The 27,044-nt window shown below is 37.1% G+C and overlaps 4 protein-coding genes and 1 pseudogene across 7 annotated transcripts; all 5 read right to left on the reverse strand.

Moving 5' to 3' along the window:
* Positions 1-2,701: 2,701 nt before the first annotated feature.
* LOC110771695 (glycoprotein 3-alpha-L-fucosyltransferase FUT11) lies at positions 2,702-8,601 on the reverse strand. Of its 2 annotated transcripts, none has more exons than XM_021976041.2 (7): positions 7,903-8,601; positions 6,880-7,040; positions 5,875-6,116; positions 4,701-4,808; positions 4,092-4,248; positions 3,664-3,891; positions 2,702-3,307 (listed from the first exon to the last, which is right to left on the reverse strand). In XM_021976041.2, exons 1-7 carry the CDS (start codon positions 8,260-8,262, stop codon positions 3,052-3,054), a joined length of 1,512 nt encoding a protein of 503 aa, XP_021831733.2. In that variant the 5' UTR covers positions 8,263-8,601; the 3' UTR covers positions 2,702-3,051. The 2 variants fall into 2 exon arrangements, with proteins under 2 accessions (XP_021831733.2, XP_021831734.2); XM_021976042.2 differs by having other exon boundaries at positions 4,701-4,805; positions 7,903-8,598.
* Positions 8,602-11,651: 3,050 nt separating this feature from the next.
* LOC110771683 (cold-regulated protein 27) lies at positions 11,652-16,284 on the reverse strand. Of its 3 annotated transcripts, none has more exons than XM_021976025.2 (5): positions 15,956-16,284; positions 13,435-13,614; positions 13,090-13,333; positions 12,343-12,452; positions 11,652-12,178 (listed from the first exon to the last, which is right to left on the reverse strand). In XM_021976025.2, the coding sequence occupies exons 1-5, from the start codon at positions 16,109-16,111 to the stop codon at positions 12,077-12,079; spliced, it is 792 nt and encodes a 263-aa protein (XP_021831717.2). In that variant the 5' UTR covers positions 16,112-16,284; the 3' UTR covers positions 11,652-12,076. The 3 variants fall into 3 exon arrangements, with proteins under 3 accessions (XP_021831717.2, XP_088102472.1, XP_088102471.1); XM_088246346.1 differs by lacking the exon at positions 15,956-16,284 and adding an exon at positions 14,722-15,709; XM_088246345.1 differs by lacking the exon at positions 15,956-16,284 and adding an exon at positions 14,176-15,709.
* Positions 16,285-17,803: 1,519 nt separating this feature from the next.
* On the reverse strand, positions 17,804-18,482 carry LOC110771700 (uncharacterized). The gene is made up of 2 exons (XM_021976047.2): positions 18,061-18,482; positions 17,804-17,963 (listed from the first exon to the last, which is right to left on the reverse strand). The coding sequence occupies exons 1-2, from the start codon at positions 18,347-18,349 to the stop codon at positions 17,872-17,874; spliced, it is 381 nt and encodes a 126-aa protein (XP_021831739.1). The 5' UTR covers positions 18,350-18,482; the 3' UTR covers positions 17,804-17,871.
* Positions 18,483-21,597: 3,115 nt separating this feature from the next.
* Positions 21,598-25,207, reverse strand: EMB2758 (Tetratricopeptide repeat (TPR)-like superfamily protein). Its single transcript, XM_021976049.2, is given in 3 exon segments — positions 21,598-24,310; positions 24,312-24,325; positions 24,863-25,207. Coding segments are annotated over 3 exon segments (2,466 nt in total). The 5' UTR covers positions 24,875-25,207; the 3' UTR covers positions 21,598-21,870.
* A 503-nt stretch (positions 25,208-25,710) lies between these two features.
* On the reverse strand, positions 25,711-26,809 carry LOC148292526 (uncharacterized; annotated as a pseudogene).
* Positions 26,810-27,044: the final 235 nt, after the last annotated feature.

The following is a 27,044-nucleotide window of genomic DNA, read 5'->3' on the forward strand; positions in this document are numbered from 1 at the left end:
AAAATGTAAGTCTAAAACAAAACTTGTGTATTGTATGTTTAGTTTCTAACTTTTTTTTTCTCATTCATAAATTGGTTTTTTATTGGTACTTTTGTAATAGGGTGGGACGGGAGGGGGGATTAGTTCCCCAACGAAGGCGAGGATGGGGAATCCCCAATTTGAATATTAGGGTAAGGAGGCGAGGATAAGGGATGAAAGCTTAACGGGGATGGGAATGACATACACATCCCCGATTCGCCCCATTGTCATTCTAACCCTCGGTTTATAACTTTTTTGGGTTAACAAACGGGCACTAGGTCCAAGCATAATGCCACACGTTCCGTTTATTTCATAAGGAGAAGGGAGAAGGTCCAAAAGAGAAAGTTAGAGAGAAGATTAGAGAGAATATTGCTAGCATTCCTATTTACTTAATTATGAGCTAATAACATTAAGTCGTTTGAGTTAATTCTTTTTGTTGAATTTTTTAACATTATTATTTCTAGCTTTATCTCTGAAGACAATTACAATTTATCATCTTCATACCTTTGTTTTTTTGGTTAATTGGGTGACCAATTCATCGAATAGCCTTTATATTATCTAGATCAATAAGAACAGTTTATAATTTTTTATTCCAACATCACGAGATGTTATCATAGTCACATTTATACGAGGGCTATATTTAAACGAGAATGATATGATTGTTAACATATCTTTAGGATGAAAGTTATGACTTCTTTTAGAGCACCAATAAATTGAGTTATGAGTTTTTTTTCTAAGGAGCCGAAGCTCATAAACAAACTTCTGGGTCTTGCAACCCCACTCAAATCTTGCAGTAACTACAAATGCATCGAAAACAAATGTGCAATTACATGGAGTTAAGATATTGGGGAAAGCTAATGACATATAACCATTCAATAATATTAGAGGCACCAACTCCCCACCCTCCCTAACTCCCGTAGCCCCAACCCCACCCACCCTCTGGCTTCTCTAAAATGCTTTGCCCTTTTCTGGTGACAACTGCATTCTCCAAGGATTCAATCCAGTAATGTTCGGATTTCTCTACGCGTGCTGCAAGACTTGGATCGTCAGCTCCTTCCCAGCCTTCACTCATGGATCGGCCTTGCCTCACCAGAGCCAGCTCCTCTAGACCCACATGTATATAAAGTTTTTACAAATTACAGCTTAAAAGTTCATGAAAAAAAAAAGGCTTGCAAATCGAGGACTTACCGCCTTGCGCCCCACGTAGAGTCTGGAAGCCTTTGAGGTGCTATTAAGAAATTGGTCCACAACACAAGGGAAGTTCTGCCCATCATCCCAATTAAAGACTTTTTTATTGAGGTGCTATTAAGAAATTGGTCCACAACACAAGGGAAGATTGGACCATGTTCCCATATTATTGATCGAGTCCCTTCAATCATAGGGTGTTTCTAATAACATAAATGAACCTAAAAAAATATGTATATTTCAAAATGATAAACAACTAAGCATTTTAGTTGTTCAAAGGCGTAATAGTAACTGTAAACTATATTATGTTGAAGTGAGTCTCCTAATTAATCAAGGAGATTTATTTCCTTGATTAATTAGGGGATTTACTTTCCTATTTTATAGATTTATTTCCTTTGGTTAATTAAGTGATTTACTTTCCTATTTTATAGAGTTGTCAAATCATTGTATAATTAAGAGATACTTTCCTAATCCTTTACTGGATCTAATTCATTGTAAAGCTCTCATGTAAACTCTTATATATATCTCCTTATGGAGAAGAATAAAAATAAGAACCTAACATATTCAAACTCATATTCATATTTTAGCATATTAGCCATTCATTACGCGATTCATATTAATCAACGGTTGTGAATTCTCACATGCATTGTGACGCGTAAATATAAGCCGTTAGGAAAATTCAACTAATTAGAAAAACAAATTTTTTCTAATCCTGCTGGAAAGTGGAAAAAACACAGTATAGCCGAACGGCTATTCTATTCTTTTTTAAAAACTTCTGAAAAAGGGACCCTCCTAGTTGCATTAGTTTACTTTATAGATATTAATTTGGTATAGCCGTGTGGCTGTACAAATAAAATACGTTAAACAACTAAAATGCTTAGTTGTTTATATAATTTTCTTATTTCCTCCCATAAAAAAAATTAATATCTCATTTTCTTCCCATTTACTTTTCTATATAAACTAAATTATAACAACCTCATTCCAAACAACATTCATTTCACTTGTTTATATAATTTTCTTATTTTCTTTTGGTAAGTAATCTCTCTTTGTTGCAACCCAATCTAACCTGACAATTGTAATCTTATTGCAATTCAAAGCATAACTTATACAAACTTAGGATTTTGAAATATCTCCATAATAAGATCTCTCAACAGACAATTTACTAGACTGCAAGTAACATCATACTCGTGTCATTCTCGTATCAAGTAACATTATATTGAACTGATTCATAAACTAACAAAGATATTATTCAGTATTTCCGACGGTCAAATTCAAATTCCAACTTCCAAAATGATCATATAGCATCAAGATACATTATCTATCCTCCAAAAGATTAAAAAATAACTATTGTTCTATGCGTCTATAAGACTGCCTTTTACAATTTCTCTTCATTGTAAACCAGTTTTTTGGGTTTAAAAAAAAACTGTTTTCAGTACTTGAAACCGGAAACTGTTTTTCTTTGAATGAAATATTTGCCCACCACCAACTGTTAATGAACTAAGAGCAAAATAAAAAACTTTCAATTTCCTTGATTAACTCCACTAGGGAAGATTAGAATCTCCCACCCAATAGGTTAAAATCTGAACTACAACCCGTTTTTTTCCTTCACCTGGTGTAAAGGGTCCACAATTAGCAGCACAAACGTGCTTGCCATCAATAATCTATGTCACCTTCTTCCCTAAAGATCTTGCAGTTCACCGACTCCTGTAACAATCAGCGTGCACAAAAGGGCATAACAAATTGCCCAAATGAGATCACGTTGATATCTCCCGACAAATATTATCAATAGAGAACTGCTAAAATCAGTATATCCATTCTTAAAGTTGACATAATGTTATATTTTTCACGCTAAACAAGTATGACTTCAAACTTTGCACATGGGTTGCTTTCAACATGTCTTCTAAAATCAGCATCCCCATTAAATCTGAAGGTATATAAGGCTTGCCTCTGTGTCATGCCAACAGGGTATATTCTATATATTTTAAAATCGTCTCCTCCTCTTATGCTTTCAGGTCTTTCCTCTTTCCAAATCGGCACATGTTTCTGAGACTTGAATTTTGTGAGCACCAGAGACTCAAAAGCTCCAAGAGTCAGATTGCCAGACCTGCCCAGAACAATTACAAATAAGATTTTTCTCCAATTTTGGGAACAGAAAAAAAAATTAGGGGACTTCTCGACACTCTGTGGTGACAAAAGTACTTATTTTATCTTTAACCATGCTGTCTAAAGTACATGCAATAACGCAACAGAAAGCTAAAATAAAAGGTAGTTAATGATGCGCCTCCCCTGCTCCAACTTTAGAGCAATGACAACTAGTTTTCACTTTCTCTTTCCCTCATGTTCTGGATATATCAAAACAAGTTGGCCGGTAATCTTTCAGCATAAGTTAAGAATGGTGAGGTTACCCCAGTATTGCAGTAAGGGGTGGGGTGGTAACTGATACTAGGGAAATGAAGTTACCTTAAGAAAATAGATTCCATCCCGAACCTCCCTCTTTCTCTTACATATAAGTGATAGACAACTGCTGAGCCTCTGGTGCACTTGCAAGGTCGACTTCTGGACCCTTGGCTCATTTCTTCTTTCTCGCGAATCATCGTTGCCAGGTGAATGCAAAGACGGCATGATGAATGTACTGCAGCCATGTCCACAAGGGCCTTGAAGGAATCGGATGGACCCTCATATTTCCACCTAACCATTAAAAATCTCATATAAACTTCATAAAGAAACAAAATTGAGAAGATTTTTTTTTTAAACATGTAACTGAAAAGAAGAAAAAGAGAAAGAAAACAACTAATGATCATAATAATGACCATTATTCTGTTCTTTACACGTAAAACCAAAGGATTTGGAAGATAACCTTTTCAACTAGATAAGAAAAAGAATTTGACCTTAATGACTGATTATATGCTTCAGGATTATCTGCAAGGTATTTCATTCTCTTGGCAACTGGTTCAACATCGTTTATCTCCTTAATATGTAAAACTGCACCAGGAGCAGGAGCAAAATCTTCAATATTCGGAGCTCCAACCACCACAGGTATAGACCCTGAAAGAAAGATGTCAGCATGCAATCTCAGCATCATTCCCGAACTTGAGTATGCTGATGAGAATTTTGCTTTTGGCAGCTGAAATGCAATATTCCTCCTTATGCATGATAATAATCCTTATACTGAATGTGAGAATGGAACCCACGAAATCTTACAGATGTTAGAGGCAACACATCGCAAAATCAAAGATGAAGGCACACACTAATAGTCTTCCATCTATATTGAAATCTCTCAAATTTGTTTATAGAATATTACCAAGATTTACACAAAATCAAGCAATGGTTCTCTGAATTTTTTCCTCCATAAAAAGTTTCCCATATTATAGGTTGAAACTATAAAATCAACAAGAGAGAGAGAGAGACAGAGAGAGACAGAGACAGAGAGAGAGAGAGAGACACAGAGACAGAGAGAGAGAGAGAGAGAGAGAGAGAGAGAGAGAGGAGTTTCATACCAGCAACAAGAGATTGGAAGTATTTCTCAGTAACATAATCCTCCTCGTTGGAATTCTCAAAGGCCAAACTAAATTTATAGCGCTTCAGAGTTTCAACTTTGTCCACTGCTAGATTTATTTATAAAAATAAGAAGAAAAAAAATTATTTACCATGCGTAAATGTTAACAAGAAGAAGATATAATACCACAGATCATATACATCTTATCACGTTAAAGAAACCAAAACATAGTAAATCAGTTTATCCCCCAAAAGATCCTACTCTGCAAATGTTGTACACATGCATGCATATTCTAATCCTTCAAGCAAGACCATTCCCGGTTCACTGTTGCCACATACCCAACAAAATCAAAGATTGATTCAATAGGTTTTTCACAGCATCTTCATAGAGCCAACCACATGTATATACCGTAAAGAACGAAATCTATAAACTCTTTGTGTACCCAAAAAGGTTGTAATGTAACCATTTTTTAGTGAAGATACAAATGACATCTCCACAAAAGATTGTGATATTTATCTTCTTTTCTCTTTTACTGCATTTCATTCAATATGCCAACAATTTAGCCAATATATGGAAATCAAGTCCAACGTGATTGCAAAATTAGAACTACTGAGCATAATCAGAAAAAATAACAATACTATCCAAGCACATGCAGCGGGTTTAAGGGACACCAGAATCAATATAGGTCTGACTTACCACGTTATAGCAACATTAACTAATCGGTAAGGTGCCTACCCATTAGATCAAGAAATTTTTCTTAGAAAGTCCAACTTCCAATATATATGTCCTTATGGCAAGGGAAAATAATTTATAAGCAAATAAATAGCCATGGAGAAAGGAAAAAAATATTATCTGGGTGGCTGTTAATCTATTTCAGACCAAACAGCCAAGCATTGGGTAAGATTAGACCTCCCCTCAAAACACAATAAATTGTATTATCTACAAGCCAGTATGAAGCCCACGAAGAATATTTTCAACCATAAACAAAACAAGGCCACAACAATTGAACCACAGTTAGTCACAAACTTCGTATGACGTGCCAAGCAAGCATGACATACTTATGAAAGCATGCAAGCAAAGGAAGTTAGAATCCAGATTCTAATGATTTACCATGGAAGGAAACGAGCAAAAACACAATATTATTACTTTACAAATCATCAGTGAAATGTCCACACCTTTTCCATCACGGTTTCTGTGGCAACCACCATAAGAATCTATCTTGATCTTAGCACTTTCAAGTGCTTCAAGGGCTTGCAAGCGGAAGTTGCGGGCACCACAGTTGGAAATAAATGCAGCTGCAAGGGCAGTCTCAGTCTTTGGCTGGACAGGTGCCATGATGTTGTACTCAGCCCAAGAAAAATATCCAACTGGAACATCCGATGAGAGACTGGTTGTCATAATAATATTATATCCCCTCCTAGTACACAGAAAAGAAAAAAAAAAAAGCTTAAACTATTACTTATACAAACAAGTTTTACAAGAAATAGCATTCTCATTCTGAGAGTTCCAGACCCCGCCCCACTAAACAGCAGGAATGTGATTTAGAAATGACTACGTAATTCCAATTGGCTACATACAATTATCCCACCAGCACACTTCAGCTTATAATTAATAGACATAATTACAAGCAATACCATACAGTATGCAGCACAACATCATCATCATGTGGGTTATGCTCATTACCTATAACAGCTGCACGGCCAAAAAGGCCAAAAAATGAGAAGTATGTTAAAAGTATTCCCTGCTACTTCCTTTTTCATTTTTTGAGGAATCCTTTTTCTTATCCTAAATGCTTGTTTAATCAGGAAAAGAAGATACAGAATTAAATTCATGTTTTAAAAAATATTTAAAAAATAACGAAAGTAATTTGGAGAAAGCATGGAAATCATGAACACCTTGTTTCTTTCAGGATGATTGGACAATTAGACTATTGACATATGAAACATTTCCACCAATGTTTAATGTTATATAGATAAAACAATATATTTCAGCATTTCAAATTTGAGGGTACATTTTGCCAGAAAACAAGTCTAAAAAAATCTTGAAAGCATTGAAGGAAGATTTGCTTAATACGTTGTACAAGATTTACAATTCATATGAGAACGGGATTACATGTTAGAAAAGAAAAGAAAAATTCTTCTAAAAATGCAATAAGGCCATATTTGTTTGTGCTTACCCACCGTCGTGCATAAGCAAGATTGTTCTCTGCATAGTATTGAGCTGATTCCATGGATCGGAGAACACTGGGTGTCCCAGTTTGGTGAGCTAAGCCAAAAGCAGCATCGGGTTTTTGGCTGGGATTGAATCCAAACTGGCATCCCACAGAACAAGATTTCCAATCCTATACAGAAGTGAACCAAAAGCAATTGGGTCAGTTATATCCCAAAATTCCATGTTGAAGTCCCAAGAACGAAGACTCAATTCATTATACTGAAATGTTAAAAATGACAGAGAGGCCCATTTCAATACAAATACTAAGTCTTCTTTTAAGGATTATTTCCGGGACCCAAAGGAGAATTAGAACTATCAATGTCACATACAAATACCTCATTTTTATGATACTGTCACAATTTGTCAACTGATGTAAGTCGCATCAACTTTTCTCTCTCTCAAGCACTGCCAATTCCAAATCTTTCTTTTTCATTTTACCCAACAAGATTTTTTAAGATGGAGATCAAACCCAAAAAAAACCTAAAAAACTAAAATGGCCTAGGTCCCCCACCGCTAAACCCATGATAAGAACTTGGCAAGACTAACATAATGCAGTCAAAAAATAAATATCGAACTTTTACATCCTGATTTCAGTGTCAAGGATCGATAGCTCAAGTTATAAGAACTAGGCAATACTAACATAATGCAGTCCAGAAGCAAATATCAAACTTCATATCCTGCTTAGAGTGACAAGGATCAATAACTTAAGCCGTGTAAGGTCTTACAGCAATTCAACCTCGTACTGTTTTGCTCACTCATGTCATGAAAATTGTAATGTTGTATAATTGACATTACAGAAGAAGATGTCATCATTCTCAAAATCACACCACTGCCCCACTTTCAACAACTAAACCCCAATTAATGATGCCACTTAATCAACCAGAAAAACCATATTAAAAGAAAAGATAACTACTTCATTCATTGTTACACAGAAATAAAAACACAATTACACCCATATCAAAAATATAACGACTAATAAAAACTGCACATACCTTCTCATCACCGGAAACCAAAATGGGTTCTTTCTCAAAATCCCTGGAATACTCTACAGCATCCTCTCTCTCCAACCACTCCTCGCAACTCAGGAAGCCCAAATCATCACTCTCCACCACCACTTCATGAATCAACGGAGCCGGGGAGAACAAGTCGGCCCACGAATCGACTAAAGCTGTGTTCTTTGCGATGTCAAGCTTACCCAAGAAGGCGATCTCCGCTATGACCACAAGGATCACAAAGAGAGGCATCAGATTGGACCATTTTCTCTTGGGCGCCGTCGAAACCCCACCAGAGACCGGCAAGCCGTCTTGGGTCATCGCTGTTCTCGAGCCTCTTTGAGTCGAAAACACGCCCATCAAACAAAACCAATCACTCTGTTTTCTAGGTCGTCCTGTCTTTCCCGAGAAAGAGAAAGAAAGGTCGAGAAAACGAAGGAAGCAGCTTGAAATGGGGGCTGTGTGTGGTGTTCAGCAAAGGAACATAACGGGGTTTGGTGCGGTCTTCGATGGAAAAGAAGAAATGGGTTTAATCAAATGATTTTCATTGGTGAGGGGAGAGGGGAGAGGTTGATTTTTCTTTAGTTGCAAGTCAACTACAAGATTGAAGAGTGGGATGAGATATGAAGAATATTCAATTTGTTTTTGTTTTGGAGGAGAAGCAATAAAAACATTGGTTTTGTTGTTCGACAAAAGATGGAAACACTGTAAGGACATCGGCCCAACAATTCAAACTAGCCATGTCCCCGATTTCCTTTGATTTTTGGGTTAATGACCAAGATCGTCCCAACTATCTCATTTTGGTCCATCAACTAAAATTTTCAATTCAAACGTCCTTAAATTTTTCATTTAGTATCAAAATGGTCATTCTGTAACATTTTTCGTTAAATCGGATCACGTGGATGGCACATGCTCCAAATTTAGGGGTAAATTGGACTTTTTACCAAAAAATAAAAACCCCCAATTCCCTCATCACACCCCCATCTGTCCCACCCTCATTAACATCCCTCACAAAAAACCCCAGCCACCACACACGCCGATTTGCCTAACCTACAGCTGCACCTCTCTCTCTCTCTCTCTCTCTCTCTCTCTCTCTCTCTCCATGTGCGCCTCTTGATCAGCATCTTGGCCGCCGTCCCGCACGGCTCTTCAAAGGCGGTTGAAACCCATCAGCATCTTGGCTACCGTCCAGTACAACACCCCCTGCCCATCAGCATCGGTCAGCACCAAGCTATCAAGCGGTTTGTGCTCGGAAATGATGGGCTGAAGCAGGTAGTGCCTGGCCGAGGCAGCGATCAACGAGCTTATCGTCCAGACCACCCTCAGCTTCAGGCCTCCGTTGGTGTAAAACGAGTCGGGTATGCTTCCGTTGTCTTCCGAAACGGCCCCGTTGGTGTTGGCGCAAAACCCATCTGACCCATTGTCCTGAATGTATGGGACGACGGCCAATGGTTGTAGAGACTCAGAATCAAAATCCACTAGAGCACTAGGAAACAGAAACGCAACAAACACGACAACATACTCCATTTGCACTCACTCACTGCTTTCAATCAAGCCTACGTTTTGCTTCACAATAATCATGCTATGAGAATTTGGGAGTGGGTTCTGCTGAATTGAAGAGGGGTTGGTTGAAAGCCCAAAACTTGAAATCATAGTAGTAGCAAGAGATGGTGGTAGAGAGATAAGGAGGCGAACATGGTTTTGATTTGAGTGGGAGCGAATGGGTAGAAGACTGTGATGGGTTTGAGTAAGATTTTTTTGTGGAAGCCATGGAAGCCACTGTGTGTGCTTGCTGAGGAAGGGAAAGTCAGACTTTTATTTTTATTTTTTTGGGTTTTAGATAAGAGTGCTACTATTTCCACTCTCAATCCTATTTCCCCACCCACCTTATCTTCCCACTCACCATGTAAATTTGAAAAAATATAATCCTATTTTTACACCCACCATTATTCCTAAAATACCTTTTAATTATTAATTCAAGCAAATTCTCCTTACTTTCATTCAAAGCATGCTTCAAACCTTCAACCCTTACCAATCAAAATGCATGGGATCCTCTGTAAAGTATTATTAAATATTAAAAAATAAATAAAGAAAATCACTCTCAATGTTCATCGTCTCTCCACCGAACGAAAACAATAACGGAGAGAAATACTAGAATTAGAAAGAAGACGAAGAGCAAACTGAGCAAATGAAACAGAAAGTCTGTGCCCTTGGGTTCAGAAACTGAGGAGAAATCTGATGGAATTGGATTGGACCCAGCTGGAAATTTTGAAGCTTTATTGGAATTTTGATTTGGGTTTGGTCGGGATGAGGGAGAGAGAGAGGGGTTGGGGTTTGACAAGGATGAAGGAGAATAGGTGTTTTTTATTAAATCTAAAGTCCTTAAAAGTCATTTTACAAATGGATATATTTGTTTGTAAATTTTGAAGATAAGGTGGGTGGGGAAATAAGACAGGTGGGTGGAAATAGCAGCACTCTTAGATAATAGGGCATTTCGGTTTTTAATTTTTTAAATAAGATTTTACTTTTTTGCCCCTCAATTTAACAGAATATTTGACAGACTTTGACGGTAGAACCATCTTGGTACTAAATAAAAAGTTTAAGGACGTTTGAATTGAAAATTTTAGTTGGTGGACCAAAATGATACTGGGGCAATAGTTTGGGGACCATTTAGGTCATTAACCCTTGATTTTTACTTCCCATACCCATTTTGTTGGAAAGTAAACACACTATAAAAGAAATGTAATTCTGGATCGGATCAAATTAAATCATAGTTTGTTTGGTTAAATCCGATTTGATCTATTTGGAAACCGCTTAAACCGAATCAAACTGCTTCTATTAATCTTTTTATTGGTATTTCTTATTGAATATCATCATTTAATATTACGTTTTATTTCGTATATTAATATCGGTTACTTGATATGAAAAACTAAATAGAGATTTACACATGCATTTAGGTTTGTGTGCAATTACCACATGAACAAAAAAGTTTACAATTAGCCGCCTTGACTTTGCTCCTTGTAGCAATGTGGCACATGCCGTCAAAAATTATGTTAACTACTGTGGGTCATGCATTTTTGTGGACGTGGAAGCCATGTAAGCAATGTGTGGACAAAACCTAATTTTTTGTTTAAAAAATGTTTAATAGTAGCAAGGGACTTGTAGCTGAAGGAGTTAAGAGCATTTATCACGAACACGCATGGATAACTTGAACAATAATCGCATTTGCCTAGGACTTTATAGTTTTACTTTATTTTACCATCTCTAGCATAAGCATATCTCGAGTATCCTGACATATTTCTCTGGATGGGATTATTAAAGTGCTCCTAGGATTAAGAATATATGTGTCCAGATTATAGTTACTCTTTCTTTAACATTTGGATTTTAATCAATGATCCAAATAGAAAATACTTGACTTGCAAATTATCTTTCCAGCCGTACTTCTCTTCTCAATGTTGAAAGAAGTCCAACTCCGATCCCACTTCCCCATAGATTAAAAAAATTGAATCTTAGTTACTTAGCTAATCCACAAATTACAATAACTGGGTTAGGCTTCTACATGATAAGGGAGTAGTAGAACAGGGTTAGGTACCCATCAGATTTAAGAAACTCATGGAAACGTGCTGGAAAGATTTGGATAACAACATAATAAATTTGTAATTTCATAACAATGGAATTCCATGAATGTGGAAGAGGACATGATTGACACCTTTTTTTCTTTTAACCGGACATGATTGACACCTCTCAGGTCAGCCCCACGAAAATCAGACATTTGCCATACAGCCCAAAATTGTACTACGCATCTTCTATATCTATTAGAACTTGTTCTACTTGAAATGCAGTAAATACAAAAATAAAAACAGAGAAAAGGAACAGCAAATGACTGGATAGACCTATGTAATCGATGTGTATTCATCAACTTAATCTACTCCATAAATCCTATATCTACCAATCCTAAAAGATGAAGAGCATATCGCTGAACAGATATAATTTCTTCCCAAAGTCCAACGGTAGCATTATCCTGAACACCATTCACAACAAGAATAGCTACTGATAGAATCAGCCTTTGCAGTTGGCATCTTCAAATAGGAGAAAATGGAAAGTATAACCATATCTCCATCCTTTTGATGTATCGATACTGCTTACCTGTCAGACTTCGGTACTAAGTGGTATCTCAGCTTCCTCCTAACAAATAGCGAAGATTATGCCCTTGTTCAGAGAGAACATTATGGGCCATTGAAACCTCTTTCGTATTAAAATTTCCTGATGGCACAATCTGACAAGGCACATGAGGAAATTAATAAAAAATGAGAACCCTAACAATTAAGACTGAACAATAATCACAGGATCTTATGTGGGATAAGTAAAGCAAGATCAATATGCAGAATTTATTCCAAATATTGTTTTTTTATCCTTTTTTGTGTTAATTGTAGACATTACTTGATCATTGCTGGAAGCATCAGCTGCAACTCTTTTAAGCCTTTTTGGTTTGGATGCATTGCTTAGCTTCCCTCCATGGTCTTCATCCACAAAGTTCTGACCAGATACTTCTGTGAGGAGACAAATGATCAAAACCCAAAAAAGAAAGAAGCACATGAATTATTAAAGCATGTGATTGAATTCTCAATACCCAATGGCCAGTTCGCACAAATTAAACAATGAAGCTATGTAATGTTAACTGAGCTCACAATCACCATCTAGCGAAAGGGTGGGTAAAGTTCAGAAAATATATTTTACATGTTCGTATTTGTGATGTGTGGATGTGTGCTTCAGCAAAAGTAAAAGTAGCTACTAATTTACTCGAGAAAAAAACAAAATTTCAGAAAAATTTGTATATTTATAGTGCAAGTATGCGTAGGCATAAATGTATATGTAAGCGCAACATGACCAGAAGACATATACCATGAGGCTTATTAATCTGGGGAGCGTGGAAAGATCAATTAATTTTAGTCAAACTACTACCAGTGCACAAATATAGCAATTAATTTTAGTATCCTGGAAAACAAAACACATTTATTTGCACGATTCTGTATCTCGCATTAACGTGCATTCACATTGTGTGTGTGCATATTGGGGGGTGTGACAGGGCAGGAAATTTGGAAGGAAAAAAAAATCTGAAAGAGCATATCGATCATTAGGAGATGAAAGGAAAGAATTTTCCTAAATAAGCAAAGTTAGTCAGAGTACCTGTAATACTGCCAACCAAATCCTGATGACATACAAGGTTCTGCTCTGAACTTCTTGCTGATGCATGTAAGTTTTTTAAAGTCAGCGTCTTAGGAGATGAAACAGTGCAGCTTTTGCCTGCAAGAGTAGAATGACATCTGAATGGACTTCTCATAGTAACATGAGAATCAGCTGTGCTTTCCATCAAAGTTTCATTCCTTCGAAGGTTGATCTTCTGCAAGCAGCCATCTTGAACAACCATGAACTGCGAATAACCCAAAAAAATAATGAACGAGATGACCAAAATGGGCCAATACCAACATGCTCACACACAACCAAAAGAGATAAAGCAGATTTGACTCTGACCTGGTCAGAAGAATTCTGAGTCTTGAATGAGACCTCTTGCAATGAATGTGTCCCTCGAGCATTCTTTTGTTGATGCCAGTCACGCAAACGCATGGAATGGTACAATGCATTAACAAATGATGTTTCCAAAGAATCAAGATACAAATTGTGCTTTTCATTTGTCCACTCTGTGGATGCACCCTGCAATGGAACATCATCGGTGTCAAAGGCTAAACATATATAAAAAAGACAGGTCTCTTAGAAGGCATAAGACTAAAACCTGCATTTGGGAATTATATATTCCAGATTATTGAGAGAAAAAGAATATTAGATATAATGGTCTCAGTAAAAAGCTACAGATTTATTGTTGTTACACTTCAACATGAAACCAAATTCCTAAACTAGAACGTGCATAAATGAGGAACTAAGATAGGGAGAATCATTACAACCCTCAAGTCCAGGGGACCAGGGACCTCTACAAAACCTTAATACGAAAGGAATTTGACCGCCACTGCTTTATAAAACACTCAAAGATCTCAGCCCTTAATTTGATGAGATTAAAATCCATGACGCAATCAACTCAGTCAAGTTGTGGATATAGATTATCATGAGCATGTCATCTCTCACACTAGAAATAAATTGATCATTGATTGTTCGTCTACTACAAAACCTTCTGCCATATACCCCTTAATTCAAATCGTTTTATCCTCTTTGGAAAAATATATTAACTTACATGTAACAAAAATTAATTACTGCACTGACCTTCACCATATTCTGAGAGGTCATCTTCTTGCAATGGTCAACATCATTCTTCCGTTGAGAATGTCTAATATATATCACAATTTACTTTTCAATAGTTTTACATTGATCTCTAATGGATTTAGACACCAGTATAAAATGTATTATGCTATCTGGTGCACAGATATCTAATAGTTAATTGGGAATCTTGTTGAGATAAAGTGGATTTCATTCTTCAGCATGCTTCGATCATCTCGAAGTATCATCTGTTCTACAGGATTATCTAAGCGGCCTTTCAGAACATCAAAAATGATAATTAAATGTCTCTGTTTCTTGATAAAGCAATAACAAGAAAAGAGCATGTTCCCAATATTTATTGGCATTCTCTAAACTATTCTAGAAAAATATTATTTGAGAACATAACCAAAGAAACAGGCACTAAAGATCTAATTGAATGGATTGAAAAATAAAATTCTCAACCTTTTGTTTCTTGTGCTCTAGACTGTTTTTCAAATACGTCACCTTTCCCTAAAGATCTAATTGAATCGATAAGGAGTAAAGTTCCCAAACCTTTTGTTTTTTACAATTCATGTACCACCCAAAAAATCAAAGTTAGCCACCTCCTTATCCATTTAACCGTATTTCCCGAAACTGCGCAGAGGGAGGGGTCGTGATGTTCTCTTAGGCATTATGCTGCACTAGAAGCCGCCACCTGGTCCCAGATTCTTGATTTCAGCTGGTCACCTTTTGCATGAATCAAAATTCTTTCCAACTAGTCACATTCTGCGTTAATCTAAAGGAAAACTTTATTTTGAATACTATAAGAAGTTGTCTCCAACACCTCTGACCACCATGAAAAGAAGCACCTGTAACACATGCCATTTCATTTCTAGAAAAAGATAGGTTGAGTCCTATTATAAATGACAGTGGCTTATTATAACAAAGATTTCATAATAAGTTTTGTAAAACACAAAACTCCACTGCGTCAAACCAAAAGCAAAAGTTGAAAAAGGAAAAATGACCGGAAATAACGTCCATATAAATTACCTATCATGGAAAACAGAAAGCGAAAAAATGCTTCCATATCTCCAGCTCCAACAAATTTAAATTCTTTTTTTATTCTGGTCCTAAATAGGCAGCTAACTGTCAGAGTTAAAGGAAGCGTTCAAAATGTGACATCCAATCTTGATTCAATTCTCAACTCAAATTTCCTTGCATAAAATAGAAGCCTTAACGAAAGAGTTCAGAAAATTATCTTCATCACTATGAATCTACTGCAGCTCAAAATAACTTGACACCAGCACCATAAATGTCAAAGACAGCAAAACAGAGAATTTAAAACAAGAGGTATCACCAAAATTTCAGGAATAAAAAATAAAAATGAGACCCTACATTTCTCAAATTTAATCACACAATATTGTTTCTATACGAGAGATCTCATTCTTCTGTATATTTCATCTAAAACTCTTATTTACAGTAAATAGACCGAAGATAAATACTTGAAAAAATAAAAATTTATTCTAAAAAATGACATGCAAAACACAAAATGACGGTCCTAAATCAGAAAACAGCTCGCAAATCTCACAATCTGAATATCTACCTGAAAAAATTCATTAAAAAAAAAAACTCAACCAATCAAACTTCAATAAATACACTATATCTCACCAAATAGCAAAAGCAGCAATTATAACAAATAATCATACATAAATATTAACGCAAAAACAAAAAACAAACAAATACAGGTAGTCAATCAGAAGAAATAATAGCAAGAAAGTGGAAGGAAACTGAAGAAAATGGAATCTACCAGTGTTGCATGCGAGCAACAAAGAGGGAGCTCCTCGGAAGCGTCGAGAGAGAACGACGACGACGACGACGAGTTGGAGATGGTCCGAGTCAACTCGGGCCGGCGCTCGGGATCCGAATTCGGAAGCGGAATATTCTCCCGGATATTCTCTCCCATCACTGCTCTTCACCTCTCTGATCGGACGGAATGCGAAACGGCCTCGTTTCTGAAAGCTCTCGGAAGAGAAAAGAGAGAGCAAAAGAAAAATGTGCTCCTAAAATTTAGCAGGAAAAAAAAAACCCTCTCGCTCTCACTCTGGGAGGTCGTGAACAATGTGAGTAGAGAGAGAGAGAGAGAGAGAGAGAGAAGGGCTTTTTGTTGTGGTTGGGCCAATAAAGGCTCCAGATGGCTTGCTCTTTACACGTGTTCTCTGTATCAGCAGGTACCACGTCAGCCGGGAGATAATATCTTCAACCAGATATTTGTTTTTTTTTTGGTCAGAACGGCAACAGATATTTTTCTTTGCTGAAGAGCGAGTCCTCGTGTCGTACTCGGTACGTTCGGAACTTTGGGCATATTCGGTTGCAGGGAACTGTAGCTCTCACGTGCGGTGATTGAGAAATTATGTGCGGATTTTTTTCACGGTCGCATTCGCGGCGGAATAAGGTTAAAAATGTATTGGCGGGGCAGAACTTTAGTAGGGATTTTCATTGTCAAGTGACATTGACGAGGTAAAGTGATAAGTATTATTCAGTTAATATAACATACGTCGTAAAATTTGAATTATGCATAAACACTTGTGATGTAAATAGTATGTGCTCATTTTTTGTAGTCGGGGTTGTAGCAGCAAATGGGATCATTGGATCAATATTTGAAGAAATTATAGAATGGTATAGCTCGTATACATATTTCCTCTTTTTAGGAAATATTATCAATAAATATCCACTTTCTTATATTATAAATGTGAACAAATTATACCGCATAGCTATACTATCGTATTACACTATAACTGTTTCAAAATTTGGATAGAAACTTTCATGTCATATAACTGGTATTATTTAGTTACGTTACATAACATGTTAAAAGTTAAGGTTAATAATATCATAGCCTATGGAGTTCCATCCATTTGACATGTAAAACAGGTCCATTTTAATGAAGTTGAGTGATTGGGTTTGATTTGTCGCATATGTTGAGTGATTAAGGCTTGATTAGGCTTGATTAGGGCTCAACTCACTTACTAAGGCTGCGATTTGATTCACTTCTTCAAGACCCTTGTGACATCTCAACTTCCCACAATGACAGTTTTTGTTGCTTTTCCTTCTTCCAAATGGTAAGGAGCCTTATTCCTTGCTATTTTCTGCAACCAATTGAGATGATATCGTATAAAAAGGGAAATTATGGTTTCATTTGGAGAAATGTTTGTGTATCTAGAGGGAACTATAAAATTCAATAATTGTATTCATGGATCAAAATGCAAACTTGGAAAAAAGTTGAATTCATTAACTCATGTAACATGTTTTTGTTGACAATGCGATATCCTACATTACTGTAAACTATGAAGAGAAGATTCAAACTTAGTTGTAACGGAGCGAACACGATACTTTGGTAAATTGACACGACCGATACATATTAACCGTGAAGTAAAAAGGAAATCCCAAAATATATCCAATCCTCTTAGGACATATATGAGTGCTTTCTAAAAGTTTTCCTTTATGTGAATGTGAAACACATGTGTTTAGATATTTTGTTGCAAATTGTCCAGGAGACAATGATAAAGTCGCCAAACTTCTAAAGGCATATGGCAAGATTCAAATCTTATAACTATAGTAGCAACATACCCGACTTTTCCAAATTCAACAAATGGAGTGATTGATATAGAAAATAAAATAAATATGAATTAAATTTATAATTTACACTTGATAAAATATTTTTGAGATTTAGATAGAAGAAGATGATTGCCGAACCCAGCAAGCGACCAACTGTGCCCACTGCCTCAACCTCATCTTCACCGTCTCCGCATCACCAACTTCTGAAACAAAATATCAAGAAAAATCAACAATTATAATCCGTCGGATCAAAAAAGTCCACGGTCAAATCAATCAATCTGACGGTGTATATCAACCAACCTGTTAACACTCTCTTACTGCACTGCGTATTTACAGCGTGGTAAAACTCCAAGGCGGGTAAAGTATCGGACAGTTTCGGGTCGATAACGGGCGAATCGAACCCGAACCCGAGCTCAATGCACGCTTTGAGCTCCTCCAAATCGTCTTCCGAGACGCTTTTGCTGCGATTGAGGCGGCGCGCGCTGCAGCTGCTCTTCCGGCGCTGCCACGTCTCGTCGCGGAGCGTATCGGGCGACCAGGAGTTCTGCTTGTAGAGAGGTCGAGGCGGTGGCGCGTGGGTGTTCTCCATGGGCTCGCCGCTGGAATGTGTTATGCGTCGTCGTTTCGGTGGCGGCCGGAGCGGATGAGGGAATGGGATTTTGTGTAGGTTAAATTGTAATATTATCCATGGGAGTTTGCCGGTTTGGCGGCGGCGGGAAGGGTTTTTATAGAAAGGGTTTGATTCGTTGCCACTTCAGAATCGAATTAAGAATGAGGTAGTGGTGGGCCATGGTAGAGGGTTCTACATAGATGACAGTAAGGTCGTAGTGGGTCATGGTTGGTGGGCCTTAATTTTAACTTTTAATCTAATTATATTTTTATTTTCAAAGTTTGAATTTCCAATCCTCTTTTAATAATAAAAAAAAAATACATATATTTATCAAAGTACATCATAATTAATTTAATGTTGTTATAAACTTATAACATTTTAGGACGGAGCATGAATATGACTTCCTTCCTTTCCAACCTTCCAACTACTAATTTGGTTCAATCCACACATGTGGTATTTACCCTTCCAACTTCCCCTTCTCCTCAAGTTTTTAATACAAACGATAGTCTAAATTACAAGGGGAGGAGGTTTCTCACACTACCAGTGTCATGAGGGTTTGAATATGAGACCACTAGTCAAGAAACTCCCAAAGCAAGCGTCTAAAACTAGACATTGAAAAATACCCAGAAAATAGATATTTGTTTTCTAAGGAAAGAACCCATGTATGCCTCTACGCCTAAGCTACATGTTAGCCCTCCCAAGATTTATTTATTTATTTTCTTTCTAGTCCATGGTGTCAAAAGTGAAGCAAGGCGACTGGACGCAAGCTGGCAAATGGAATGAGTCATAACTGATGTGGGATCAACAAATCAACAGGTTGTATTCTTTCTTGCCAAAATGCTGGCTTCACATCCAAGCATCAATTAGGCAGTTGGTGCCTCTTGTACATTTGACCATGGCTTTTCTAGTTCAACTGGCACCAAGTTGGCAAAATCATTAGCAATGTGTTTGAATGAGGCACTTTGAAATGACGGGACTTCAAAGTGAATAGATTTTAAAGTGAGGGAACTCCAAAGTAATGAGATTTGATTGGATAATTTCTTGTAAATATCAAATTTGTTTGTTCCTTTTTTGGACTATTCAGTTTATTATATATCTATCCCCTTTTTTTAATCTGTTTTTCTCTCTCTTTTTTTGTTGAGATATTCTTTTCACTATTTTTTTTTCTCATTGTTTTTTTTTTTGTACGTTTCTCTATTTTTTTTAAATCTCGAACCTAAGCAGGAACTTCCTGTAAAGTAATAACAATTTAGGTTTATATGTCATCAATGAGGCACAGAACAGGTGAAACAATAATACATTAATCTTCACCAATGAAACAATAGTTATAAAAATAAAAATTATCACTATCCTGACTTCTTAATCATTTTGATCAGAAAACGTCCTTCATCCAAGCCTAGCACTCAGCTGCAATCTTGCACCTAGACTGAGAAAGCAAATCATGTACAAAAATTAACTAAAATGAATTATGTTCAAAAATTCAATTGAAATCATAAGCTCTAAAATGTTACAAAAACCCAGCCAATTCATTTTTCTTTTTCCTGTTTCGTTAGATAGGTCTCAAACAACAGAAACTGCATCACTATTTCACGCAGGTAAGCAGCACATAAATGTATCCAATAGTTGAAATTGAACTTAAAAGACAAGAACCAAAAATCCCCCTTTGAATAAAAGGAAATACATTGCTTGAGAGCAAAACAGAACGAAAGCAATCGAGGAAAACTCCTCTTGGGAAGAATAAACAGTTGCATGATAAACAAACAACTCTTGGCTCACAAAAGAACACAAGAAGGTAATTTCAATATGCGTTCCCTTAGAAGCAAATTATGATTTGGATTATAACTTGCATCAACTAAACCAAAGTCCAACTACTTATTATGAGTTACATAGCCCTCCTGGTGGTTTTCCACAACCACATGCTCAATTGAATCACAAACTGTCAATATAAAAACAAAACAAATATCTCAATCATTCAGAACTATCAAGCACGCCAACCACACAGATCTCCTAATCTTACATCATTCAGAACCATCGCTCACATTAACCAATCTTTACTTAAAAAGAAGAAAGAAAAAGAAGAAGAAAGTACAACTCTCACTGGTAAAAGATTTCATAAAATGCAAAGCTAAAAGGCAAGGTGAAGGAAGGAGGCCATGAGAGCAACTCTTGTAGTTAACAGTGAGAGTTGCTCTCATGGGCAACATTGTATTCAAAGAGCCTATTGCTTCACAATTGTATTCAAAGAGCCTAATTCTTTGCCATTGTATTCAAACCAGCATTTTTAAATATCTAAAGAACATATTTATCTGCAAATTTGTATATTTAAGGAGCCTACTGCTCTGCCTTTGAAATTTGTTATGACACTTTTCAGAACAGGTCATGCACTCATCAACTCAGCCTAACCAAACAACTAGAACCACATATAATCAGATTAGCAAAGAAGCATAAACATAGAAATTAACAGGACATTTTCTATGACTTAGAGACTACATATCACACTTCCTGTTTTACCAAATGTCTATTTGCACACAAATTAATAATTGCCCCTTTTTTTTGTAAGTGTGCAAATATAACCATTTGCAATTTAAACTTAGCTGCAGCCCCTATTCCAACTCCACTTATGACATGCTTAATGTCTTTGGTCTATACTCCATAGTAGGTTGAAAATCAATTTTGGTCTCATAGTCACACCTTATGAACATCAACTCACTTTTCCTTCGTTTTAATATAGAATCTGATTTCCCTTTTTCTCTCATATTGGGAATTTCACATCTTATGCCAATTACACATTGCTCCCTCCAGCAAGTGGCAGTCAACATGGCAGCACTTATAATCAGAAAACTTTATATGATAAAGTTACCATCACCACCATCAAATGATGTTTGTATCCACTCCATTTGTTTAGATAGAAACCGTTCACTTATTTAGCAAAAGACAGTTATTGCTGTTATATCCTGAAGTAGAAATCATGGATAAAGAGATGAAGAACAAGAATTAATACTACCCCAACTCAAATATATATCTTTTTTTTATAAAAAAATTTGTTATTTTGTGTGTGAATATTTTGTATCTGAACCTTGCACTTCTCCACTTACTTGCAGTCAACACTACCCAACTCTCCAAATCTGAACATACACAAAAGGCAAAGTGGATACCCTAACCCTTCATCTGAGAAACTCTAACCCAGTCAAAATTGAACCCCAAATCCATCACAAATTGAACCAAAATCAGAGAAAAGAAGTTGGAATGAAACATTGAATCCAATAATCACAGAGAGAAAAGGAAAGGGATAAGAATTTGTACGGTCATTCGTGATTCGTCAGCGTTGGTCGTGGCTTGTCGGCGTTGGTTGTGGTTTGTCTCATTTGAGGTCATTCATCTCGTGAAGTTCTTTTCTTTGGGCTTCACAAACAGGGTAATTGGGCCACATGGACTTCTAAACAGACCCTAGAAGAATACAAAAATGTACCTTCCATTCTTACATGATTGATATTTGGTTGTCACCAATAATCCCCACAAGAGCAAGCTCCATCCTTGAAATGATGAAAACGGTTAGAATCCCTTACAATGATCTCCCTCTCTGTAATTACTGATATGAACTTGGTTGCATTGTGGCAATCCCCGCAAACCCGCAAGTTCTTGAAGATCCGGATGGGAGTTTTCGGAGGAGTGCTGATGAGTCCGAATGCAATTGCCAGTCTCTCGCTGTGGCTATTGAGGATGTGCTCCTTCTCATCATCCTCAACATCCTGCAACACAAAGCTGAAGTCGGGAACGTAACCAAGGCTCTTCATTTTCCCAGTTAGATCGCTCAACTTCTGGTATATCTCCTGACATTTCGGATGAGATTGATTCGCGGTATAAAAGACATCGACGTTGTTGTTAACTTCTATTGAGCTCCACCCAGGAGTTTTTGACAGTCCCCGGTTTCTGGCCAGGGATCTCACTTTCTCCACACCTTCCCATTTCCCGGAATTTGCGTAAATATTTGACAACAAAACATAGTAGCCCACATTCTCTGAATCAACTTCAAACAAGCGTTCTGAGGCAATACTGCCCAAGTCAACATTCCCATGTATTCTACAAGCACCAAGTAGAGCACCCCACACAGAAGCATCAGGCCGTACAGGCATATTATCTATAAAACTATATGCCTTGTTTAAATTCCCAGCTCTACCAAGCAAATCTACCATGCAGCCATAGTGCTTTAAACTAGGCTTGATTCTGTATTGCTCCTGCATCATATGAAAGTACAATTGACCTTCATCGACCAAACCTGAATGGCTACAAGCTGACAGTAAAGATACAAAGGTTACATGATCTGGCTTAACCCCCTCATCTAGCATATCTTTGAATAGCTTCAGAGCTTTCTCACCATGCCCATGAACTCCATGACTAGAAATTACGGCATTCCAGGGGATCGCAGTCTTCCTGGGAACTTGGGAGAATAACAACAATGCATCATCTAGTCTCCCACATTTTGCATACATGTCAATCAAGCAGGTTCCCACAAATACATCCAAGTCAAGGCAATTCTTAATCACCCGTCCATGAATTTTCATCCCTTGTTGCAAGGCTCCTACATGGGTATATGCTGGTAGAATGCTAACCCAAGTTCCATGGTTTGGAATTATTTCTTTGTACTCTTCCATCATGCGGTACACTTCAATTGCTTCACTTGCAAGACCATTTTGAGCATAACCTGTGATCAAAGTATTCCATGATATCACATCCTTGATAGGAAGTCCTTCAAAAACGGTACGTGCAGAATATATAGCACCCAACTTTGCATACATATCCACAACTGCATTTCCAATGACAACATCTTGCACAAAAAAATCTCTCCTCAAGATGAATCCATGAACAGACCTACTCTTTGCAGAATCACTTAACTGAGCTAAAATTGAGGCCAAACTAACTAGTGTTAAAAAATCGGGTTGAATTCCAAGTAGTTGCATCGAATAAAATAATTCAAGTGCCGTCATTGGATCATCATTCTGCTCATATGCGGCAATTATTGAGTTCCATGAAACCAAATCTCTTACGTCCATTTGATCAAAAATCCTTCGTGCATGCCCCAAGCTACCAAATTTGGAATACATGTTAATCAAAGCATTGCAAATTAACAGATCAAAGTCTAGTCCATGCTTTATGACATACAAATGAATCAACATCCCACTTAAGATATCACCTGATTGTGCACAAGCAGTTAGTAGACTTGTGGCAGTTACACGATCCATCTTTACCCCTTCTGATCTCATTTCGATTAAGACATCCAATGCGTCTGCGGCATTCCCATTTTGACAAAACCCAGAAATCATTGCATTCCAAGAACCCACATCTCGAATCGGCATCTCATCAAACAATCTACGAGCAACGCCAACAAAACCAAACCGGGAATACAAATGGACCAAGGAAGCAGCCACAAAGACATCCCATTCAAACCCAAGCTTTAGAATCTGACAGTGTATCTTCTTCCCGTCAACCAGATTCTGACAAGCTTTCAAGACAGGAGGAAATGTGTAGAAATCAGGTCGAAGACCGGAGGTCAACAAAAACTGAGAGAAACAATCTATAGCCTCACGGAAACGCCCACTGCGAACATAAGCAGATACCATGGAATTCCAGGTATAGACATCTTTCCTTGGTATCAAATCAAAGGTGATGCGAGATAATGACACATCACCAAGGTAGGCATAACGATTGACAAGCCTGGCGGAAAGAAAGATATTTTGAACTTTTCCTGATACCACAAGAAAAGCATGGAGTTGCTTAGCATGGTGAACGTTAGTGCAGGATTGGAATAGAAGGTCGATATCATCATTTTTGTTCTCATTTGCAAAGACATCTGATGAAAATCGCAAAGTATTTGTAGCTGCCGAGAACAATTGGCAACAAAGTCGAAGCGAGGGCGAAAATTTGGAAACATGCCTACCTTTGCAGGTGGGCACCAAACTGGAAACAGATATATAAAACATCAGCCCGGCAGTGAATAAGCTTGAGTAAACAAAATGAACTATGCCAATTGCATATTCCCTTCCTCAGCACACAAATGAAACATGATCACTAAAACAGTGAAAACAATAAATATGAAAAAATATAAAATATAATTCTGTATGGAAAATTGATGTTTCATTCAGTAATAATATACAAGGATGCTTATTTCTTGGGATTCCATGGTTATTCCTTAAGTAAAGAAGCTCATCTTGAAATAGATAGACACCTACTGATTGTAATTAGAAATGTTGTGAAATGATCACTCAGCTCTTCCAATCATCCAATCACTCTCACCCATCTACTACTCTAAAGTATAGATTATGAAGAAAGAAAGAAAAAGGTTATTTGCTTAATGTGACTTGAAATTACACCAAAACATAAAATTTCTTGAAGTTAGAAGATTTAGTTCCATCTGTTTTTCAAGAATTTCTCAGCAACAAAACAAACTGTAGGAGGGTGAAGAACAACAGAGGGAATGGAAATGGAGGTTCCTACCTGAACATACATGAAGGTTTCAGAGAAATTCCGAACGTGTCAATGGACTTGCTTAAAAGAAGATGCCTCCCACCAGTGAGGGTTTAGGGTTTTAGATTAGAGATGAAGCTCAAAGAGATGATGAGCTCGTCTCTAATGAGGGGTGGGGTTATATGCGGTGCTATTGAAGCCGTTGGATATATCTGATCTGATCAGAACCGTGGAATTTTAAAGAGGAGTTTCACGTAGAAACGGGTAAAATAAACCCGTATTTCCAATGAAGACCCGACCCGACTAACACCCCTGAACAAAACGAAGCGATGGCTTCGCGATGGAACAGTTCGATGTAAATGGTACACACATTCAGATGGATCAGCAATCACATCCTCTGAAAATCCCTCAATCGCAGGCCTGAAATCGTCCTTCAATATACATTCGAATATTTAAATAATATAGCCGCGCGGCTATACGGTTTATATATTTTACTAGTATAGCCGTGCGGCTATACTAGTTAAATATATTTGGATATTTAAATGGTATAGCCGCTCGGCGATACTTCGAATTGAAGTAGAACCTCGCTCTACTTTGATAGGTAACTGATCACATTCCGTAGATCCAGTTGAACTAAAGCGCTAACATCCCGAGTGGTATGTATTTGCCTATAGGCACAAGAGCTTGACGAAGCATGTTTTCGACGCACTCCCGCCTCATGTTTTCGACAAACTGTTGTGCCATGCTTCGAGAATGCCACAGTTCGGAGGTCATTTGTCTGGGTGAAAGCTCCTTCTTCCAATCTCGTAGAGAGGTCTGGAAGAATTGATTGAGAATAACAAGATGATTGACCCATTTTTTCATCGCAACCCTGAATATTACGAGTTAAGCAATACATTGACCTCAATCTTGGAGTCTCTTAGGATGATATCTTTTGCATTTTCAACCTTTTCGTGATCAAGGCAATCCAATTTTATCCTCACATGTAGAGGTTTCATAAAGATGAGATCTCTCAAATCTCTGTTTGATTTTAATAAAAATTGGATGCATGAATCTCTTCCTATCTTTCCACTTTTCTCTAAGTGTAAAATATATGCTATCCTTGCTGCAGATATCTCTTGATTATCCTCTAATAATTCTTTCTTTCTTCTAAGTTTTAAATACAATGCCCCATAAACAATAACCTGCACAATGCCAAGAATGAAGATGCAACCATGGCAAGAGATTCTATTGCTTTCAAACGACCCAAAACAAAACAAGTAAATATATAAACAAAAAGGTGCACACCTCACTTGTCCCGGGGACTAGTATTGACAACACAATCAATGCAAACTTTTCCATCTTGAAATCCTACTACTCCGAAGTTGTACTATCATCTTCCACATTCAACTCTGATTCAAGTGGTGATATCAAAGAGGCAGGATTATCCAATTCATCATACCATTGTTGAGCAACACCAACCTGCCAACCCCAAAGAACTGAAATCGCTCTGAAGACCTTCGTTCATCTTTTATACCAAGGAATACCAGAAGTATGAGAAAAATACCTGGTAACAAACTAAAACATTGAAAATGATCAATCTCTCACTGATGTCCATCAGCGCTGTTAAATCAGCCAGAAATAACATGATGTTCGTGATAAAACAATTCAGCAATTCATTGTCACATAATCAGAACATGGAAAGTATAAAAGAAAATTGGAATTATAAGGAAACTAGTTAGCATATTGTTGTCTTTGTAAACATACACAGCATAAAACTTTCTCGAAAGAGGAAGACAACCAATAAGGTATTCCAAGGATGCCAAAATTTGAAAACTTGAAGGTCGAACATATTCCAGATTCTTCACTTAGTTTCAAAATCCTGTGTCCAACTTCAAAATTACATGCATTGAAATGAGTAATTGAGTATTGTAGACAAAGTACAAAACAAACTCACTTGAAGAGAAAAAAAAAACATCCGGTAAAAATGGTACCCATGATGTCTCAAAGGATTACGTGACATTAAATGAGAGACACTGCATGAAGAGGCACTATAGCGACACCAAAGAAAACTAAAAAATATATGAAAAAAATCTAGCAATGTACTCATGCTCACAAGTCCAACTGAGACACTGTTTAAATATTTTCGAATATTTTAATAGTGTAGTCGTACGGCTACACATTATATTTAAATAGTATAACTACGCTTTAAATATATACGAATTCTTAGATA

Source organism: Prunus avium, chromosome 8 (assembly GCF_965620075.1).
Source record: "Prunus avium chromosome 8, drPruAviu1.hap1.1, whole genome shotgun sequence".
Taxonomy (NCBI): Eukaryota; Viridiplantae; Streptophyta; class Magnoliopsida; order Rosales; family Rosaceae; genus Prunus; species Prunus avium.